This window comes from Armigeres subalbatus, chromosome 1 (genome assembly GCF_024139115.2).
Source record: "Armigeres subalbatus isolate Guangzhou_Male chromosome 1, GZ_Asu_2, whole genome shotgun sequence".
Lineage (NCBI taxonomy): Eukaryota > Metazoa > Arthropoda > Insecta > Diptera > Culicidae > Armigeres > Armigeres subalbatus.
Window position 1 is genome coordinate 301683909 of NC_085139.1, and position 21596 is coordinate 301705504.

The 21596-nt window shown below is 42.5% G+C and overlaps 1 protein-coding gene across 2 annotated transcripts; it reads left to right on the top strand.

Annotated features, from left to right (window-relative positions):
- The first annotated feature begins 920 nt into the window (after positions 1 to 920).
- Positions 921 to 20986, top strand: LOC134216707 (protein spindle-F-like). Of its 2 annotated transcripts, XM_062695548.1 has the most exons (3): positions 921 to 1127; positions 1188 to 1965; positions 20068 to 20986. In XM_062695548.1, the coding sequence occupies exons 2-3, from the start codon at positions 1239 to 1241 to the stop codon at positions 20532 to 20534; spliced, it is 1194 nt and encodes a 397-aa protein (XP_062551532.1). In that variant the 5' UTR covers positions 921 to 1127; positions 1188 to 1238; the 3' UTR covers positions 20535 to 20986. The 2 variants fall into 2 exon arrangements, with proteins under 2 accessions (XP_062551532.1, XP_062551527.1); XM_062695543.1 differs by having other exon boundaries at positions 922 to 1965.
- Positions 20987 to 21596: the final 610 nt, after the last annotated feature.

Here is a 21596-nt window from a genome sequence, read left to right on the forward strand (position 1 = left end):
TTTTGATACACTCCGATTGGTGGATGAACATTAGAATTTCTTCGGATTGTTTTTATGTACCTACGTTTGACAAGTCAGCTGATAATCTTTATGGCCGTGCAGTGCAGCCAAATTCAGTAATTTTTCAGTACTTTTATCACGCACAAAATGTGGAACATTTCGGCACACAGTGGCACAAATATTTAAGTGAACACAATTCAAATTGTGCTCAGCGACTCTCCCCTTGGCTTACTCTGAGTAGCCGCGTAAAAGTAATCGGGAAAATCTTGATAGCGAGTAAATCCACAATAAAATATCTTTTGATAGTTTATTTCTTCTGGGTCTGGCCACCCTGCGGTCCACTGTTAAAAGAATTGAAGTATCGGTATAAGCCATAAACCCGCATCATCAGAATCACATCTTTACCAGAAGATCTGTGGTGGTAACAATCAAAACATTATTAGGGTCTGTCTCATTTGGAGAATTAAACTTAAAAGTGACAGTTAGAAAATTAAAAAATCACCCCGTTATAAGATTGGATGGTGCTACCCAGCAATTCCAATAGGACATCGATGGAAAACAGGGGTATAGCAAAAGTCAAAATCACCGTATCAAACATAAAATACATACCTAGATATGTTTACTCTTTTATTCGTTGACTTACCCAGATTTATAACTTAAAAATGATTTATTCCTCTGAAACGTGTAGTGCACTCACGCGTGCACGCCAAAAAAAACGAGTCGTTTACAGGAGTTAACCCAGTTAAAACTCATGGAAAAAGGTCAACTGAATTAAGCGTGCACAAACCGAAAATGTCAGAATGCCCAAAACTGTCAGAATTTCCAAAAGTGTCAAATTCATGTTTACTACGGTGCATCTGTATGGGGTTGACAGCTGCGCTATATCCCTGATGGAAAATGATTCGATATCTGTCAAAAGTAATCTTGCTCTGCGAGCAGGGTTATTCTATAATTATTGAAATGTCACTTTTAAGTTTAATTTCAGTTTAATTATCCAATTGAGACAGACCTTAATGTCCGTCTGGCAGTGAATAGTGAATCAAATTGATGAAAATTCGGAAAATTCACAATAAAAGTGACGTGTGTTTTTATCGAGACTGTTTATCTCGGACGACGCAATTCAGACGGTGCTTATCAATGGCTCATTAGTGCAATAAAGTGAAGAATCAACAATACCGCAATTCCAGGAAGGCGAGAGCTTCAAAAATCAAGTTCTGCGGACGAACAAAGTCCCCGCAATGGCGACCACAGAAAATGATAACTCCAGTTCCTCTTCGCATTACGCTCTGCATGTAGCGCTGCAGACGATGAAGGAACGCTGCCAGAATCTGCAGAAGCGGCTGGATGCGCTGGAAGAGGAAAATCTAGCATTGAGGATGTCTCAAACTAGCTTGGTCTCGCAAGAGATAACCAACGAACGCAGGGTTTCCAACCAAACGGAGATGGAAGTGATGCGGGAAAAGGTCTCGGAACTGTCACGCCAAAAGATCCAACTGACGGATCACATTTCGATGGTGGCCGCGGAGAACAGACAGCTGTGGAGCCGGCTGTCCAAGCTGACCAAGGACAATCAGGCACTGGATGGGTCTATGGCTCGCATGAAGGAATCGTTGGCGGGAGGTTCGCAGAATTTGATCCGATCGAAAACCTTCACCAAGAACGCACCGAATCCGAAGCTGCGGGACAAATTGCCTCGCGAGGGCAGCGCTGGGTCGTGCTCGTCCGAGGAGATCAATCTGGAGCTGGAAGATGCCACGCTGTTGAATAAGTGTGGATTCGTTGACAATGGAACCGGGGCGGAGATGGGTTTCCTCCAACACGATGGGGAAGAGTTGCTGTTGTTTGATCAGGACAGCAATCCGGACGCCAAGCGGTGCATCGAGGGTTTGTTGGAAATTCAGAAGGACTTACTGAGGCAGCAGGTGCTGCTGAAGGCGGCATCCGGGAAGCTACAGACAAAGCAGGGTATGTAACATTATATTTTGCTTGTCGAATATTATCATTAATTCACGCCACCCAAATTGATAAGTTAGGAAAGGATTTCCATAATGCTTAGAAGCACAGATTGCGCTAGAAGTCTTATTTGACATGTCTCATTGTTTAATGAAGAAAATAGATTTAGAAAACCAAATCCTGCTTGCGATTTCAAATTATGCTTCTCAGTACGGATACTCTTTTTTACATGCAACCGATGCTTGCTTTAATAATCGATTTCTAACGGTAAGCTTTTCTATACTTAAATCATGTTCGGGGGGTGATTTGAAAGTTGCTAAGATCGGGATCAAACACAGTCAGGTTTCGTGCTTGGACAATTCCTCAAATTTTCCAAAATTTGTATGAACCGTGGACATTCACCATAACCTCCTCCCTCCTAAACTGTCCACGTGGTATGTGGATAACCCATGAGTTGATTCAAAAGTATAAGATTGCTAATGTCGTGCCTGTTCGCGTGATTAACATCTACTAGACCTGTGCGCCGCCGCGCCACGCCGCCGCCGCCGACACTTATTGGCGTACGCCGACGCCGGTCAAGGTGTCGGCGGCGCGCCATACGCCGGTTGGCTCGACGCCGCCGAATTTCGTATTTCACGCCGATGATTGGCGAACACAAAAATCACAGTATGCAGATCGTTTGCATCTGCCGAACCATGGCAACCTATCAGACATTAATTTAATAACTGTTCTACCTTTAGCAGATTTAATTGCTTCTATCTCTGTCACTTTTACTCGCATTGGCGTGTTAAATTTTAGATCACCTAAGATCTCATTGGTTACAGAAAGCAATAATGGTAACTTGGCTTCTGATGCTGGAGCACGATAGGGTACGTGACCCACCAAATTGAACTTTTCCTTCACTCTCCTTGTACTTAAATAGCCAGAATTGTTCTAAAAACAACGGTTTCGATTTAATTTGATTAACAATTCCCAAAGCAATTTCTTGGTTTTCCTGAAATAACTTCCGAAGGAAGTCCTCTGCCGTAATCTGAAAAAGTGAAGTATACGCCATTTTCCAAAAATGGTTTTAACGAGTACTACTCATAGAGCTCTTTAACAGAAAAATGGAAAACATGCATGTTGTAAAATGGCTGTTACGTCACTTTTCCAGATTACGACAGTCCTGGAGAAAGTTCTGAAGGAATACCTGAAGAAAATTCTTAGTCTTGAGGAATTTCGGAGGTTATCACCGTCTGGAAGATTTTCTGAAGGAATCCCTTGAGAAAATTCTGAAGGAATTCTTGGAGGAATGTCCAAAGAAATTCTCTAAGAAATTTAAGCATGTCGGTAATTCCTTTAAAAGTTCCTTTGAAAATTGCTCACTGTCAGAATTAATTGTAGGAGAGTTTTTTAGGAATCTTCAGAAAAATTTGTTTCATTTGTGGAGGTTTTTTGAAGGAATTCCTGGAGAAATTCCCGATCGAATTCCTGACGGAATTTATGAAGGTATGTATACTAGAATGAGTTTCTTGATGACTTACCGAATAAATTTTCTGAAGAATTATTAAAGGTATTTACGAAAAAAAATATGTAGAAATTTTCGAAGGAGCTCCTGCAGTAAGTTCCCAAGGAATTCTTGAGAATATTCAAATATCCGCAATCTCAGGCGTGGTACCCGAGTAGACGAAAATATCTCAATAATATCAAATGTTGATAAGATAGCAAAATGAGATATGGACATGATTGATATAAGAGATAAAATATCAGACGACAATATCAATATTTTGCACTAAAATATCATAAGGATATCAAGATATGTTATTTGTAATAAGTAATCGATATCAAGTGCCATTAGTTTGTTCTTATCCATAGCATATCTTGATATTTAAATGATATTTTGGTTCAAATTTTTGATATTGTTGCCAGTTATTTTATCTCTTATATCAATCAAGTCCATATCATGTTTTGTTATTCTGTTTATGGCTTCTGCCCGGGTAGCGGGTCACTTTTTTGTGACTTGGTCACTTTTTTGGGCAAGTCACTAAAAAGTCTTTTTTTTCGAGCTCAAATCACTATTTTCAATTATTTTGAAACTTTTGGCTAATTTTAATCTTGGCCAATTCATAGAGTTCATGGCGGAAATTGAATGACGGATCGTAAAAAATGACCGCTAAGTGTCTTTTTGTCTGAAAGTTGCTCTTAACTTCTTCGTGACTTAATATTCGCTTTGAAACTTGTCCAACCGTTTGACTTGATGTTCTTATGGGATTTTCGATAATAATTTATTGAATGGATTCCATGTCATAGTTTATAAACTATAAGTGATGCAAACAGAATGCCCACAAGGATTTGTTGATTTTATAAGTTTTTCCAAAAACTATTAAATTTCATTTCATATTAATTTAACTGTTTACGTCTAGATTAATATTTTCAATTTTAGATATATTTTCCAGTGTTTCAAGGAAACTGAAAGTGAGCAAGGGGTTAGTCGAAAGGTCATTAATGCATTCCTTAAGCAAACATGCATGCTTTCCATTTCTTGTATCAATTTTTTTTTCAATTTTGTGACATAAAATGAATCAAAATATTCAAATATGCATCTGTGTTTGATAATGGTAATGGAATTTGAGATGGTTTATTGATTACGTATCAATACTTGTGAATTTTTAAAAATATATTCAGATGATATTCATCTGAAACTGAAAATGCATAAATTTTGGACACTCAAATATAAAAAATCGTGAATGTTTAAATTTTTTGATGATTTTGAATTTGACACACACCGTATCCCGAGCAGAGGAAAATAGCTCAATAATATCAAATCTTGATAAGATAGCAAAATGAGATATGGACATGATTGATATAAGAGATAAAAGATCAGGCGACAATATCAAAATTTTGCACTAAAATATCATGAGGAAATCATGTTATGTTATTTGTAAGAAGTGATCAATATCAAGTGCTATTGGCTTGTTCTTATCTATAGCACATTTTGATATTTAAATGATATTTCAGTGCAAATTTTTGATATTGTTGCTTGTTCTTTTATCTCTTATATCAATCAAGTCCATATCATGTTTTGTTATGCTGTTCATGGCTTCTGCCCGGGTAATGTCACTTACACCCTTTTGCTTCTGACCCACTCAATTGTTTACCCAGTTAACTAACATGTTTCGTACAATGGAGTCATTTTTTACGCAGGTGATTGGTATTTCTCGAAAACTTTGTAAACTTATGTGGAATTTGACCCGTGTAAAAACTAGTCTGACAACGCTTGTAGGAAACATGCGCGCGTAGTTTTATTTTATCGGAATTGCTTAATTTTCCTCGGACACTTCCTTATTATGCTTACTAGTAAGTTGTCCATTTATGTTCGTAAAATTCATGATTTCATAATGTAGATTTACTGCTCCTCGACTTCATCATATAGCTCCTATGTTCATCCCAAGAAAAACAAAGCAATGAAAATGAATTCAATTAGCTGCTTATTCTTGGATTTTTTTAAACGGTGTGCATACATGTTTGTGAAAAGATACAACGAAGATTGTGCTGTATTTGTTTGTTTCGCGATGAGATGAATATATGTTTAGTGAAATGGAAAACGGAACAGTTCCCTTTATGAATATACTTTAAAGTGGGATGCATTTTTACAAGTTTTATAAAGAAAGTTAACGACAGAGATTCCGACCACTGACTTATAGACGTGATGAATCGAAATAATTCTATGTCTGAAAAATAATTAAATATGTACCATTGCCACATGAAAGTCAATTTTTTGTCACTTCAACTGAAAGTGACTATTTGGTCACTCTTTCTATAACTGAAAGTCACTTTTTGGTCCCTTTTTTGTCAGAATTGGTCACTAAAGTCACTATTTTGAACGACATTGGTCGCTATTAGCCCTGCAATCTCGATATTCTGGGAGTTTTTCCTGGCATGTAATTTTGATTCTACAGTCAAAACTGAATTTGTTTTACTACTGTCCGGGTTTTTGAAGAAATTCCAGGAGAAATATAGGAATTTCTATGTAAATTCCAATAGCTGTTTGGAAAATCCATTTAAAATTCCTTCGTAAATTACTTTCAGAATTCCTTCGAAAATAACTTCAGAAACAGAAACTAATTCTTAAAGTAATTTAAAAGGAAATTTTCGAAGGTCTACAGGAATTTCTGGGAAAGTTGCTAAAGGAATATCCCAAGGAATTCCTATAAGAAATTTGAACAGAAGTCCTGAAATTTTTTTCAAATGAATTCCAAAAGGGAAATTTCGAAAGAATATCAAAAATATCTTCCTAGAGTTTCCGAAGAAATGTTTTGAGGAATTATTGAAAGATTTTCTATTAGAAATTTCTGAAGGATTTCTCCCAAATGGATTTTCGAATGTATTCCTAAAACAGTGTCCGTAGGTATTCTCATAGAACTTCTTGAAGGATTTTCCATGGGTATCTAATTCTTAAAGGAATTTTCAAAGAAATCCCTAAAAATAGTTTCGAATGGTTGACTGAAGAAATTCCCAAAAGACTCCGTAGAAGAATTTACGAAGAAAACCCTCAAGTAGAAGGAAATTCCCGATGGAACTTTTGAAGAAATTTCGAAAAGAATTTCCGAAGAAATACCCTAATAAATTTTCAAGTGAATTTTTGGTGGAAGTTCTGAAGGAATTCATTAGGGAAATTTTAAATTAATTCTTAGAATTCCTTTCTCGAATTTTCTGAGGAATATCTTGAGGAATTTCCACATGAGTTTCTGGATTTATATCCGAAGTACTTTCCAATGAACTCATGTGCTGTGGTGCAGAAATGTCCTAGTGGAGGATGTAATGCAAACTTTTACTGTGGAGATACAAACCATTGCTATTAGAATGTTCCCCCAGCAGTCTGACTGAGACTAGCAATTGTACAAAAAACCCTAAAATTCATAAAATGCATGAAATGCCTTGCTGCGTGATTTTTTCTCAGCTTAAAATTCTTCACGCCGATTCACGCCGCCGCCGCCGCCGCCGAACATTACTTACGGCGTGACGCCGCCGACGCCGCCGCCGCTGGTGTAAAAATGGCCTTACGCCGCCGCCGTTCACAAATACTTCGGCGCACAGGTCTAACATCTACTTCGATCTTGCAGCCAAAGTACCGATACTACAAGTGTCAAAACGATGTTGGTTATGGAACCAAACATGCACTTCAACATGACGTATAAATTATGGCCAATCGAAGCTTGTTGAAGCTGTTGGTATGGTCGCAGATCGGACAGAAAATAAAACACGTGTGGGTTTTATTGGGCACCGTACGGACTGCTTTGTTTCTTTCTCACTGCAAAGAAATTAGAAAACAACAAGGCCAGTAAATGTTAAATTACATGAAGAACGAAAGAGAAAGAGATTCGTCCGTGCCCTATGAACTACAACGGGAAAGTGAAAATTATATTTTACTGTACGTAGTCATGGTAACTAGTAACAAATTTCAAATTTTAATGGCATGCTACGTCGAACGTCGTCATCTCCCACACTCAAGTGATGAACTTCTCTTTCTTGAAAAAATCACGTTAATAAAGACTAAAAAAAATAAAATCTCCCACACTCCTCATCGACGGAAGAACATCAGCAGCTTCACGGAAACCCCTTAATTTGACGGACTGCAACGGCTTTGCCATCATGTCGGCAACCATAGAATCAGTCAAACAGTAGTGTAGGTTGATTTCTCCATTCTGTAGCAAGTCACGAACTTAGTGGTATTTTGTCTCGATGTACTTCGAACGGCGACTTATGGTAGGGGAATCGGTTTGCTTGATGACTCCTTGGTTGTCTTCGAACACATCTACTGAACAAGACAGTTTCACATCAAAATCGTCTAGAATGCGATAAACCCAACGAAATCGCTGCTGTTCCTTACATGACAGGTGTCGCACATCCGGTGGAACGGACCTTGGGCGGAGAAGTCCTTTCTCAGCCTGGCCTGGAGTGGCCCGTCCGAAGCCGGGAAAATGCGCGTTGTTCTCTCCAGTCCGCTCGATCCTTCCATGCTCTGGTCTCTCCCTTAATTTTCCGCAGGAACAAGGAGCGGTTTCCCCACCACTCTGTTTCTCATGAATCTTTCACTGCCCTCCTTATTTTGTTTCTGGCATCGGGCCCAGGAACCTCTCGCGTGAGGTAGGCGCTGCTTGTTCCCAGGTTGGCCAGCTTATCCGCCTCCTCATTTTCGCGGATTCCGGCGTGGCCGGGTACCCATAGGAAGGTGATGTTGCTGTCAGCTGCTTGCACGAGCTCCTATGTGGCTTGGATCCACGGGTGCTTTGTTCTGGGTGTTTCCAGAGCCAACAGGGCGCTCGCTGAGTCTGAAACGATCAAAGTGGATACCGCATTTGTGTCAGATGCTGCCTTGGATAAGGCCGCTGCTTCGGCTGAGTACACCGTACACTGGTCGGGAAGTCTCAGGTGTATCTGCAGATCTGAACCGAAGGCACCGATCCCCACCGAACCATTAGCCTTAGGTCCGTCAGAGTACCGAATTTCCGTGTCTTGGTATTTGTGTCGGATCCTTTCACAGAAAACTGCTTTGGCTCGAGTCGGGTTGGTACCCTTAAGCAGCTGCGCCTTGATTGCCCAGTCGGTTGGGGCTTTGGTCTTCCAGCTTCCCGGACCTACTCGGTGAACCTCAGCCACCGGGGTAAGCTTAGATTTGGCCACCGCGTTTAGGGCAATGTTTGCTTTGGTTTGCAGGAAGCAAGCTTGTCGATTTCTCCTTGCACGTTCCAGGAATCCAACTGCTCTGCATCCGATTGTCGCTGCTAGTTTGGATCGGAATGGTAATACTCCGGTTTCCGCGCAGGCTGCAAGGGCAGGAGTTGATGGGTGAAACCCAGAGATGGTCCAGATGGCCACGTTATTGGTTGGGGAGAGTTTTTGCAGAGGCATTGCTCGTGATCTCCTATCCATACATTAGGGGCTATTGATAATAGCGTTCGCCACACACTTCCGTATGTCTCGGTCACTCCTGATTCGTTTATTGGTGATTGCCCGTATTAGATTGATCCGAGTCCTACATGCCTCCCTAATCCTCTCGAAGTGAGGTTGGAATGTTAGGTACCGGTCGAGTGTCACTCCAAGTCACTTCTTAGTAGGGATCGGGTTACCTGCGATTTTGATGGGCTCACACGGATGTGAAGCCTGGCACACTTATCTGCTGCAATGTCGAAACCTGCATCTTGGGCCCAACTGACGACTGCTATCACTGCTGCTTGTAGTTTCCTCCTAATGCTTCTGGGATGCTTACCGGTGACGATCAGGAAATATCATCAGCATGTACTAGATTAAACACCCCTTTTGGAAGCACCGAGACGCCGCTCATCGCCACGAGGATCAACGTAACCGCGATCACCGATCCTTACGGGACCCCGGTTTCTTCCTGCACCACTTTAGACTTGTGGTTTCCCACCAGTACCTGGCTCGAAAAGCCAGCATATCTCCAGTAATGCCCCATTTCTTGAGTTTCTCCAGCACCCCAGTAGTCCACGCCCGATTGTAGGCTTTCGCCAGATCAAGGGATGCAAGCTCAACATGCTCGCCATTCTTCATGCAGTCGTCCATGATCTGGCCAAAGGAAGCCAGGTACGTCCCAGTGCCAAGGCCAGGCCGGAAAGCATGCTGTCTGAAGTCCAGTCGTTTGTGCTGTACAAGGTGGTCCATTAGTCTGCGGTTCACCATCCTCTCCATCACCTTTGCCACACAACTGGTCAAGGCGATTGGGCGGTAGTTGCCGACCTCGTTGGCGGAACCGGTGCCTTTAGGGATGGGGATTACGTAACTGTGTTTCCAGCCTTCAGGAAGTGTTGCCTCCAGCCACTCTTTGTTCATTCCTTGCAGGAGTGCTGCTTTCCCGCTGGGGGGGGGAGGGGGGGGGGGCTCTTAGGCATTGGGTAACCCAGTTCATCTGGTCCTGTAACTTCACTCATACCGTTTTCTTCGAGTAGTCGGGATATGTAGTTCTGTAGTCGAATAGTGTATACACTTCTTTCACGCCGAATCTCTTTGCCGAGGAAATGGCGAATATCCCCCAGGCATGAGACTTCGAATTCCTTCTTCAGACCTTCCGTAACTTTATCCAATTCGCTGGAACTCTCCGACGCCAGTGAGTAACATGTCATCGACATATACGAGCAGAATTACCTTATGTCCTCCGCATTCCCGCACATACATGCAAGGATCAGCAGACGATCGCCAACACATTGCGGACTGATGTAACCCGTAGGTGCCCCTCCTGAGCCTGCAGACGTAGTCTTCCTTTCCCGGTTCCGCGTACCCTGATGGTTGGCGCATGTTCCATGTTCCGTCTAGATGCAACAGCTAGCAGTGTACGAAACGTTGCGTGCCTAGTGTCCGGAGCAAACACATCCTCGAAATCTTCACCGAATTTTTGAGAAAATCCTTGGGCAACTACTCTCGCTTTGTGTTTTACAATGTGCCCATCCTACAGCTTTTCCTCCTTTTCCTCAACTTCCAAAGCTTCACGAACGTTGATCGGTTCTTCCGAAGCACAGGCCATTGTACCAAGTACGTAATCATCCAGGTTTCGTGGTGCCACACCACGCGTTACGCGCTATGAGCGACGAACTGGTTCCGCCTGCGCCATGATGGAGTTCTCGTCATCATCAAGCTTTAGAGGATCTCTCTTCTCGAGCATTACTTTCCGCTCTTCGCTGGCTCCAGGTTTCAACTGGATTTTAACCGATGAGCTACCGTTCCCCAGTTCAACAAAGTGCGCGTCCCGACTGACAGTGACGATGTCAGTCTCGCATTTACTGTCTAGCTTGCTGCGCTTCTGATCTGGCACATGTACGTAGGCACCGAATACACGAAGATAAGACAAATCCAGTTTGCGGTTCCACCATAATTCGTTAGGCGTTTGCGGTACACTCCGTGAGGGCAAACGGCCCGAGATAAGTTTGAAATCAAACTGAAATCAAAATTTGCTGCCATGATGTCAATTATTTGATTACTCCAGTTGATGTTGTTTTGTATGGATTTATGGTTAACATAGCAGAAATAAGAGCATATTTTTATTCTGTGGAATCACACTGAAAACAAATTTTGCTGCCAATGGAATCAACATGATTACTAAGTTTGTTATCATAAGATTCTTAATCTGATATCAAAATGAGTACTAGAATAGATTATTCGCTTTAGATAATCGAGAGCATAATTTGGTGTAAAGCTGTTATCATTATGATAACTGGAGAATGCATATTAAAAACATGTTTTGATATCATTTTTCATTAAATAATAATTGATATCAAATTTTGTTTTCAATATAATCTCAACAGCAAAGCTAAATATCAATTTGCTCTCATTTTGTTAACCGACTTTGCTTGGGGGTTTTGGAAATAGGTTGCGGTTAATACCGCCTCTCCCCAATAGCCGACCGTGACCGAGGCGTCGAAGCAACTGGTGTTGGAAGTTTTCCCGATGTTCACCTGCTACAACCTTATTGGAAAGCTCTTCCGTTCGCAGGTAGTACAAACTACCATAGCGGTAGCCCGTCGCAACGATGTCTCCTCCTACATCAGCAATCCGACAGCCTTCGCTATCGAAACTTACTGCAAGCTTCTTTTCCGCCAACTTGGCCACTGATATCAGGCTCGTCGCTAGTCCCGGGACGAACTTAACACTCTTCATCTCGATCTTCACTTTGTCACCCGAAACATCAACGCTGTTGAGCAGTCCACTTCCCTCTTCGAGAATTTTCGTCCTTTGTCCGTCGGCAAGCGTGATCCACCCACCGGAAAATTCACTCAACGTGTCGAAAAACTCACGATTGTTTGTCATGTGGGCGCTCGCTCCACTGTCAGTAACCCACGCACTTTTTGATGAGCACTGCAACAGTTGCTCTCTACTGGTAAAGGAAACACTTCTTCCTGTAGTGGATAAGATTGGAATGAGGAGTTATTACAAAATGCCTTTAAGATTATTACTTGTACTCATTTATTGATTGTTTTTAATCAGCGTGTAGGGCTAACTTGAGCTCTATGGTAATAGAGCTTGCTGACGTTAATCATCTTTCTCTTGCACGCGCACGAAGGGGATAGGATTTATTTTCATCGGGAAACGCTATGAAAACAAATCTTATCCTTTCTGTGCGCGTACAAGAGAAAGATGATCAAACGTCAGCATGCTCTTTGTTTTTTCGTTCGTGTCAGAACGAATCGACAACAGAGTTCAGTTTGCTGAGTATGGTTGCGACGAACGGTCGAGCCTCGTACGGGTCACGACAGTTACGTAACCCGTAAAAGACTTTTTTCGCAGCAGCAATACATCACACATTATCACACATCCCCATCAAGCACTATACCTCAGCACCAACACCACTAGGTCTTCCTCTATCTCTACCTGCCACCATGTAGTTTGTCTTGGTAGAGTTTGTAGTGGATTTGGATTGGATTTGAATTAAATGTGGGTAGGATTTGGACTGGATTTGGATTTAGATTGGTTTTGGATTGGTTTAAGATTGATTTTGGATTGGATTTAGATCGATTTTTCTATTGGATTTGGATTGGACTCGGGTGGAATTTGGATTGGATTTAAATATAATTTTATGTGAACAAATTCAATTTGAATTTGGTGGGAATTTGGATTTGATTTAGATTGGACATGGATTTGTTATGTATTGAAATTAAATTGAATTTGGATTGGATATGAATTGTATTTTGAATGTATTCAGATTAGCTTTGGGGGTTTGAATACAATTTGAATTAGTTTAGGATTATATTGAGTCGTTCGCATATTTTTCTTCATTGTTGAAAAGGGGGTTATTCAATATTGATTTAAAAGGAATCGATAATGATATTTCTTTTTTATGTTTATTATGCACCTCCAGAGTAGAGGAGGGAAAGAATGTAGTGGATAAGATTGGAATGAGGAGTTATTACAAAATGCCTTTAAGATTATTACCTTGTAACGATTTGTACTCATTTATTGATTGTTTTTAATCAGCGTGTAGGGCTAACTTGAGCTCCATGGTAATAGTTTTTCGTTCGTGTCAGAACGAATCGACAACAGAGTTCAGTTTGCTGAGTATTGTTGCGACGAACGGTTGAGCTTTGAAGCCTCGTACGGGTCACGACACTTCCCTCGCTCTGAACAGCTTTCGCTTTTGGGATATCTTTCCCAGAACCACTTTCTGCTTTCTGTGTCTTAAATTTTCGGCAATCGCGACGCAAATGACCGACACGCCTACGAACTTGACACACGCGAGATTCTTTCGGTTTGTTATCGACTGAACGCATTGCTTTATCCGTTGTTGATCCGGTACCGGCATCTTCGCGCTCCAAACGACGGTGATATTCATCCGTCAGTTTGGATTTTACGATATCTGGCGAGATACCATCGTCTTCGCGGCTTCTCAGGAGCATACACACTTTGGTGTCTTTGTCTAGCTCCGTTCCTGCCGCGACGAGACGGTCAAACAATTCGTCCACTTCACGCAAATGTTCCTCCAAATTACCGCTCTTCATTAATGAAACTCGTACCGAACGCATCGCCTTTGGTGGTACGATTTCAAAGCCCTAAACACCGCGTGAGCACTTGCACAGTTTTTAATGAGTGACAGCTGGCTGTCTGCATATCGTATCGAACGACAACGGCTAACGATGCATAAACTTTGCAGTCTCCCGCGGAATGGTAGTCCGAAGCACTTTCTTCCCCCGCAAGAATATCCACAAGGCCACATGGAAATCACCTAATCAAGTAACGGAAAACCAAATCGAGCACGTTCTAATCGGCGGTAAATTCTTCTCCGGCATCACGAACGTACGTACTTACCGCAGTGCGAATATTGAATCCGACCACTACCTCGTTGCAGTATGTCTGCGCTCAAAACTCTCGACGGTGTACAGTACGCGTCGGAGACGTCCGCCGCGGCGCTGCTAAACATTGGGCAGCTACAAGACAGTAGACACTTCCAACGGAAGGGCAGCTAGGCGCAACATCTCTTGAAGATGGCTGGATAGATATTCGATCCGCCATTGGAAGCACCGCAACCGCTGCACTAGGCACGGTGGCCCGGGATCAGAGAAACGACTGGTATGACGGCGAATGTGAGCAGTTAGTTGAGGAGAACAACACCGCACCAGGGGGACGAGGCACGATACAAACGGGCGCGGAACAGACAAAACTCGATTTTTCAGAGGAAAATGCGCCAGCAGGAAGATTGAGACAGTGAGGAGACGGAGGAACTGTACCGCGCTAATAACGCACGAAAGTTCTATGAGAAGTTGAACCGTTCACGTAAGGGCCACGTGTCACAATCCGATATGTGTAAGGACCTAAACGGGAACCTTCTTACAAACGAGCGTGAGGTGATCCGAAGGTGGCGGCAGCACTACGCAGAGCACCTGAATGGCGATATGGTAATGAACCTAGGAGCACGCGCGCAGGACATGCGACTTCCGGCTCCGAATCTCCAGAAAATTCAGGAGGAGATCGGTCGGCTGAAAAACAACAAAGCCGCTGGAACTGACCAACTACCAGAAAAGCTGTTTAAATACGGTGGCGAGGCACTGGCTAGAGCGCTGAACTGGGTGATTACGGTTTGGGCGGATGAGGTTCTGCCGCAGGAGTGGATGGAAGGTGTCGTGTGTCCCATGTACAAAAAGGGCGATAAGCTGGATTGTAGCAACTACCGCGCAATCACATTGTTGAACGCCGCCTACAAGGTACTCTCCAAATTTTATACCGCCGACTAACACCAATTGCAAGAGAGTTCGTGGGGCAGTACCAGGCGGGTTTTATGGGCGAACGCTCTACCACAGACCAGGTGTTTGCCGTACGTCAGATATTGCAGAAATGCCGCAAATACAACGTGCCCACACATCATCTATTTACCGACGTCAAAGCCGCATATGATACAATCGATCGGGACCAGTTATGGCAGCTAATGCACGAACACGGATTTCCGGATAAACGGTTGATCGAGCCGACGATGGATCGGGTGATGTGCGTAGTTCGAGTTTCAGGGCCATCCTCGAGTCCCTTCGAAACGCGCAGAGGGTTACGGGTTCGTGTCTGCTATTCAACAACGCTTTGGAGGGAGTAATACGAAGGACAGGGATTGACACGAGTTGTACGATTTTCACGAAGTCCGTCCAGTTATTTGGTTTCGCCGACGACATAGATATTATGGCACGTAACTTTGAGAGGATGGAGGAAGCCTACATCAGACTGAAAAGCGAAACTAAACGGATTGGACTAGTCATCAACACGTCGAAGACTAAGTGCATGATAGGAAGAGGCTCAAGAGAGGTCAATATAAGCCTCCCGCCACGAATTTCTGAAATCGAGGAGGTTGAAAAATTCGTGAACTTGGGCTCACTAATGACCGCCGATAACGATACCAGCAGAGAAATTCGGAGACGCATCATGACAGGAAATCGTACGTACTTTGGACTCCACAAAACGCTCCGATCGAATAGAGTTTGCCGCCGTACCAAACTGACAATCTACAAAACGCTTATTAGACCGGTAGTTCTCTACGGACACAAGACCTGGACGATGCATGTAGCGGACCAATGCGCACTGGGAGTTTTCGAAAGGAAAGTGCTGCGTACCATCTATGGTGGGGTGCAGATGGTGGACGGTACGTGGAGGAGGCGAATGAACTACGAGTTGCATCAGCTGTTGGGAGAACCATCCAATCCGGTGAAAATGGTTCTCGACAACGATCCGACGGGAACAAGAAGGCGAGGTGCGCAGCGGGCAAGGTGGATCGATCAGGTGGAAAATGACTTGCGGACCCTCCGTAGACTGCGTGGTTGGCGACGTGTAGCCATGGGCCGAGCCGAATGGAGAAGACTCTTATATACCGCACAGGCCACTTCGGCCTTAGTCTGAATAAATAATAATAATAATTCTACCGATATTCATTCATTTATTTAGTTTACATCTAAACAGATAACACTGAATCAACAACTTGGCGCCACAATACACGGTTCGAGGCCGCATCATTTCATCCTCGAATGCGCCCCACGCTCGCCAAGTCGTTCTGTACCCTGCTCATCTTTGTAGGGTTGCTGTCCGGCATTATTGCAACATGCCCTGCCCATCGTACCCTTCCGGCTTTAGCTACCTTCTGGATACTGGGAGCGCCGTAGAGCTGGGCGAGCTCGTGGTTCATTCTTCACCGCCACACACCGTTTTCTTGCACACCACCAAAAATGAACTTACTAAGCACCCGTCTCTCGAATAGTCCGAGTGCTTTAAAGTCCTTCTCGAGCATTGTTCGTGTTTCATGTCCTTAGAGGACTACCGGTCTTATCAGCGTCACATTTGGTGCAGTGAGGAATCTTTTTTGACCGCAGTTTCTTTTGGAGCCCGTAGTATGCTCGATTTTCACAGATGATGCGGCTAATGAAATAAACGAAGATTAGCCATTTTCAAACAAGTTTGTTACTAATTACAAATAGTGTCTGTTTCAACCAAAACCAAGATTTTAAAACAACCTAAAATTAGTTTGAAACGACCAGAATGTGTGTTTGATATTCAACCATACATGATTGTTTCAAACTAAAGACATCTGTCTCCGTGTCTCTATATAGGAAAATTGTCGCTGTTGTCACTGGTGAAACATCTTATTAGTACTGAACAATGAGAGCTTGAAGTACCTCGAAGTGTCTCCCTGTCCTGCTCATGTTTATTTGTTGACAAAAAAGAACAACCAGGACAGGAGAAACATTGAGCTACTTCAAGCTGTTCATTGCACTCTCCTGAGTCGGTGATTAAGGTCAAATCAACGACTGGCAACACGATTTCCGACCATGAAGTGATCTACCTTCTGACCAACGTTAGAATACCACGGCCTATACCACAAACCATTCGAGTTAGAAATTTGCAAGCCTGCGGTTACAAGCGGATTTCCAAGCTAGGGACTTCAACCCATTCTTCACTACTGTGGACCCTTGCTCAAAAGCTGACTTACTGACTACCGAACTGAAGCAATTACTTCAACACCATGCTCCTGAACGTAACATTGTCGTCCGTGATAAACGTACACCATGGATCACAGAAGGCATCAAACGTGCTGTCGAACTGCGGAATCTGGCCTACACGCTCTATGCACGAAATCCAAACCGGGTTCGAGGTAACGTTCAATGGCAAGACTACGTTCAGAAACGTGATAGAGCAAACTCACTCATCTTTGAGGCCAAAAAAAGCTACGCCGAGCAACACTTTGACCACAACCTACCTGCAAAAAAGCTATGGAGCAATTTGAGACGTGAAGGAGTGCATAACACTGCAAGAAACTCATCTACCGAGGAAACCAACGTTGACGATCTTAACCAGTTCTTCAATGATAGTCATCGTCAGCTACTTAACACAAGCCAGCCCAGATCTTCTGCTGAACCACCACATCGCACAGCTGTAGATCGCGGAGCTGTAAATTTCAACTTTCGTCACACCAACACCGAAGAAGTTTGCCGCAAGATATGAGAAATCCATACGAATGCTACTGGAGTCGACGATATTCCGATCTCTTTCATAAAAAACCTTTGTCCCTTTATCCTACCAGTTCTTAGCCATCTTTTCAATGCAATCATTGATGCTAAAACATTTCCTGAAAACTGGAAAAAGGCGATGATTACACCCATTCCAAAAGTGTCTAATCCCGTTCAACCGAAAGATTTTCGACCAATCAGCGTCCTTCCAGCGATCTCAAAGGTGCTTGAAAAAATCTTACTTATGCAAATAACTGACCATATCGATAACCCAAACGCTCCGCTGTTAGATAAATATCAGTCCGGATATCGCAAGGGATATAGTACGACGACTGCTATGGCAAAAGTTGTGCACGACATATACAGTAATTTCGATGACAACTACTGTACTGTGATGGTTCTTGTCGATTTCTCCCTCGCATTTAATTGCGTCAATCACAGGATTCTCGAAACCAAGCTGCGAAAAGAGTTTCTTTTTAACCAGGCAGCATGTGATCTTGTATTTTCATTCCTAGGCGACGGAAACAAACGGTCCGTTCCGTTTGGGAAATGTTGAATCAGCTGAGCGCGATGTTCTAGATGGAACTCCACAAGGGTCATCACTAAGCGCATTGCTTTTCATTTTATACATAAACAACCTACCGTTATCATTCAAATGTAGGTATTACTTATATGAAGATAATTTTCAGGTTTATGTATCCGGTCCAACTTCAGAAGTCGAACGACTTGTGACCTTCATCAACGTTGACCTTCGATCAACCTGGGCCGAGACGAACTAATTATTGCCAAATCCTAGAAAAATAAAGGCAATGATCTTGAGCAGAACTTGCGTCGTAATGCTCCAAACAAACATCGTTTTCTGTGGAGAAATCATACCAGTTTCGAACAAAGTGACGAATTTGGGACTGGAGCTTGATAACAATCTGTCGTGGAACAATCAAGTGAACGGTGTAATACAGAAAACCTACAATACCCTACGCACTTTTCGTCGTTTTGCTCCTGTACTCTCTTTGCCGACCAGACTTAAATTTGTACAATCGGTGATAATGCCCATCTTTACTTACTGCGATATTGTATATTACTCAGGTCTAACAGTCACCCTGAAGGATCGTCTACATCGATGCTTTGAATCTACGCTGCGATTTGTGCATGGTCTTCGTCGAAGAGACTCAACCGAAACCGTTCGAAGTTCGATTCTGGGACATGATCTGCCGTCTAATTACAAACTACGGATATGTTGCATAATGCGGCATGCCTACTTCGCTCAGCTTCCCAATTACATCATGGAACATATGCAATAGGGTGGTTCAAAAAATCGATTTTGCTCCACAGTGCTCATCTGATTCTTTACCATGTTCTGAGTGTCCTCTGAAAATTTTAGCTCATTTGGATTAAAACTGATTTAGCACAAGCCGTTTCAAGTTTGCATGCAAATTAGTATGGGGAAATTTATTTTTTCATTATACTGTTAATGACGCTTCTCCATTAAGCGCAGGTGAAAAGAAAACCTATATAGCTAAAAGGAATGCTCAACAGCTTTCACTCAGTGAAAACCGCATCTCAATTAATCGTTCCAATAATTAGTAATCGAATTTAATCTACACCGTGGTTTGCATAACTCATCAACAGGCAACATTGCTGCTCGTGGCGCGAAAGATAGCACACACAAATTCAGGCTACTATGTTGCACTGCACATTTCAGTGATGCCCTCAAAGAAGTTTAACGAGCATGACTAAAGATTCGCAACCTGTCTTAAAATCGATTACTAATTATTGGGATGATTAATCAACATGCGGTTTTCGTTTGGTGAAAGCTGTTGAGTATCCCTTTTAGCTATGTAGGTTTTCTTTAAACCTGCGCTTAATGGGGAAACGTCATTAACAGTATAATGAAAAAATAAATTTCCTCATACTAATTTGCATGCAAACTTGAAACGGCTTGTGCTAAATCAGTTTTTATCCAAACGAGCTCAAATTTTTAGAGGACACTCAGAACATGGTAAAGAATCAGATGAGCACTGTGGAGCAAAATCGATTTTTTGAACCACCCTAAATGCAACAAGGTCGCCTAGAACGTACCCGTTCCTTCATCGTCCCTCGGCACACAACATCAAGAGGGAAGAGTCTGCTGATATACGGTGTTTCCTGTGGAATGTCTTACCGCTTGAAGCCATAACGAAACCAACTTTAACGTCCTTCAAGGCCGCTGTCAAAAGATTAGTTTAAAGTACATTCCTAATTTTCTTTTTTTTTTCTTGTTAATTTCACCTATTGTTAGTTTTTGATGTAGTTTTTTTAGTTTTGATTGTTTCGTAATTTATTTGTTGTTTTTAATGTTTTAGTAGTTTTTGTTTTGACCCTTCCTTGACCCGATAATAAGGGTAAACTAACCGGTTATCGTTCCCAAAAAAAATTACAATTACAATTATGTCTATTGTTCATCATCCTGTTTATCATAAACAGGAGTGGTAAAGTTGAAAAAAATGCAATTCATCAATGCGCGGTTCTTTGAAATGAGAAGAATACAATCCATGTTTTTATGTTCATATGTTTTTACAGAAATTTGAAAATGTTACTATATATGAAAAGAGATGAAAAGTAATTGTATCATTCATGGTCATACCAAAACTAAATTTCTTGCTCACGTTTTTTGCAGAAATTTGTAACGCATGCAAACACAAAAAGACTGATGGCAAACCGCAGATGGTGGACAAAACCGTGGAAGTAGGCAATGACCTTCCCCAGGGGGATAAGGCCGCAACAACGTCTACAACCATGACACATTCAACGGAGGATCTTCCTTTACCGGAGATACCTACCGGTGGTGTCGCCGGAGCTGCTGCGAAAAACGGAGGAACCATGCCGACAGCAACAGCAGCAGCCGCAACCACCGGAACTACGGAAACCGAGGTCAGCACTCTCAAGTACATCAACATACTGCAGGAGAAGGTGAAAGCGGACGCTCTGGACAAGATGTGTCCCATGTGCGGCAAGATCTTCGTGAACATTCCGTTCGACGAGTTCCAGGAGCACGTGGAGGGTCACTTCATCGACGACAACGAGATGGACCTGAGCCTGGATCGGACCTACGAGTACATCTCGCAGACGGTCGGCAACTTTTGACCAGACGCCGGGAGACGAATTTACTTTTTTAGCGAATTGTAGTGAACCTAATGGAAAAGAAGAACAAGGAAGGCGCCAAAGTAAGTGCATGACATGGATGGGAGGCAGATCACCCGGGGGTAAGTTTTCATTTGAGTGGTGTAAAGTTGACAGCCGGATTGGTTTCGTTTCGGTTTGGTTGACCCTAGTTGCGTCATTTATGAAATGTTGGACCTGTTTGTTAAGCAAAAAAATATCGTGAGCGAAAATATTGTATACCTATTAATATCTACTCAGTAATGTAAGTTACGATAAATTTTAGCTTACGGCAATATTATTAATCCTTTTTTAATTGCGTGTACTTTATGTATGTACCCGTCGCTTCTAGGTGATGAGCAATTCGCTTCTCTCAATATTGTTGCATCGGGATTGATTGTAATTAAACTTACGAATTTAGAAGCCGATTCCAAATATATTCCTGAACTATGTTTATTTGGAAATAGAAACAAAGAAACCAAGCCTTTTTAGTTATTCTTCGATTCTTGAGCTTCTTTAAAGGTAACGGTAGGTAGGCTATTCAACATGCGTAATAAGCTGAGCAGGGCTATCACGAGAGGTAAGAATTACAAAGGTTGTTAGTCTCGTCTCGTCAACAGCATTGATATTTTGTAACTTAATTAGAGAAGCTTGGATTTCCATTAAAGAGCAGAGAAAAGCTATATGTATGGTCAAAGTTACAATATTCTGTAATTTTGTTCCACGATTTGTATTGCTTTCATACCTGTCGTGAAGTCAAGTATGTATAGTCACTATGACTATACTACCATAATATTTAGGGCAGTTGGGGATATGTTCGGGCTCGAGCAGAAATCGAGATGGATACAATGAATCAAGGACTAACAGTTGTTTCATTCCACTCCTTGAGTAAAGCCGGATGACATCGTGTCTGGATATGGCGGGCGGGCGGTGGCCGTACTTAAGGCTGCATCCGCAAAACTAACCATGGGCTAATTAAAGTAACCCACAAAGCAACAGAGGCAAACCTTTTTGCCTCCAGAAGGCGGCATTCTGGATCTGTTCGCA

What these genes read in the sequence shown, in the direction of transcription:
- LOC134216707 (XM_062695548.1), top strand. Translation starts at nt 1,239, where the DNA reads ATGGCGACCACAGAAAATGATAACTCCAGTTCCTCTTCGCATTACGCT. An exon ending in GAAGCTACAGACAAAGCAGG is followed by an intron (nt 1,966 to 20,067) that starts GTATGTAACATT and finishes CGTTTTTTGCAG; the next exon opens with AAATTTGTAACGCATGCAAA.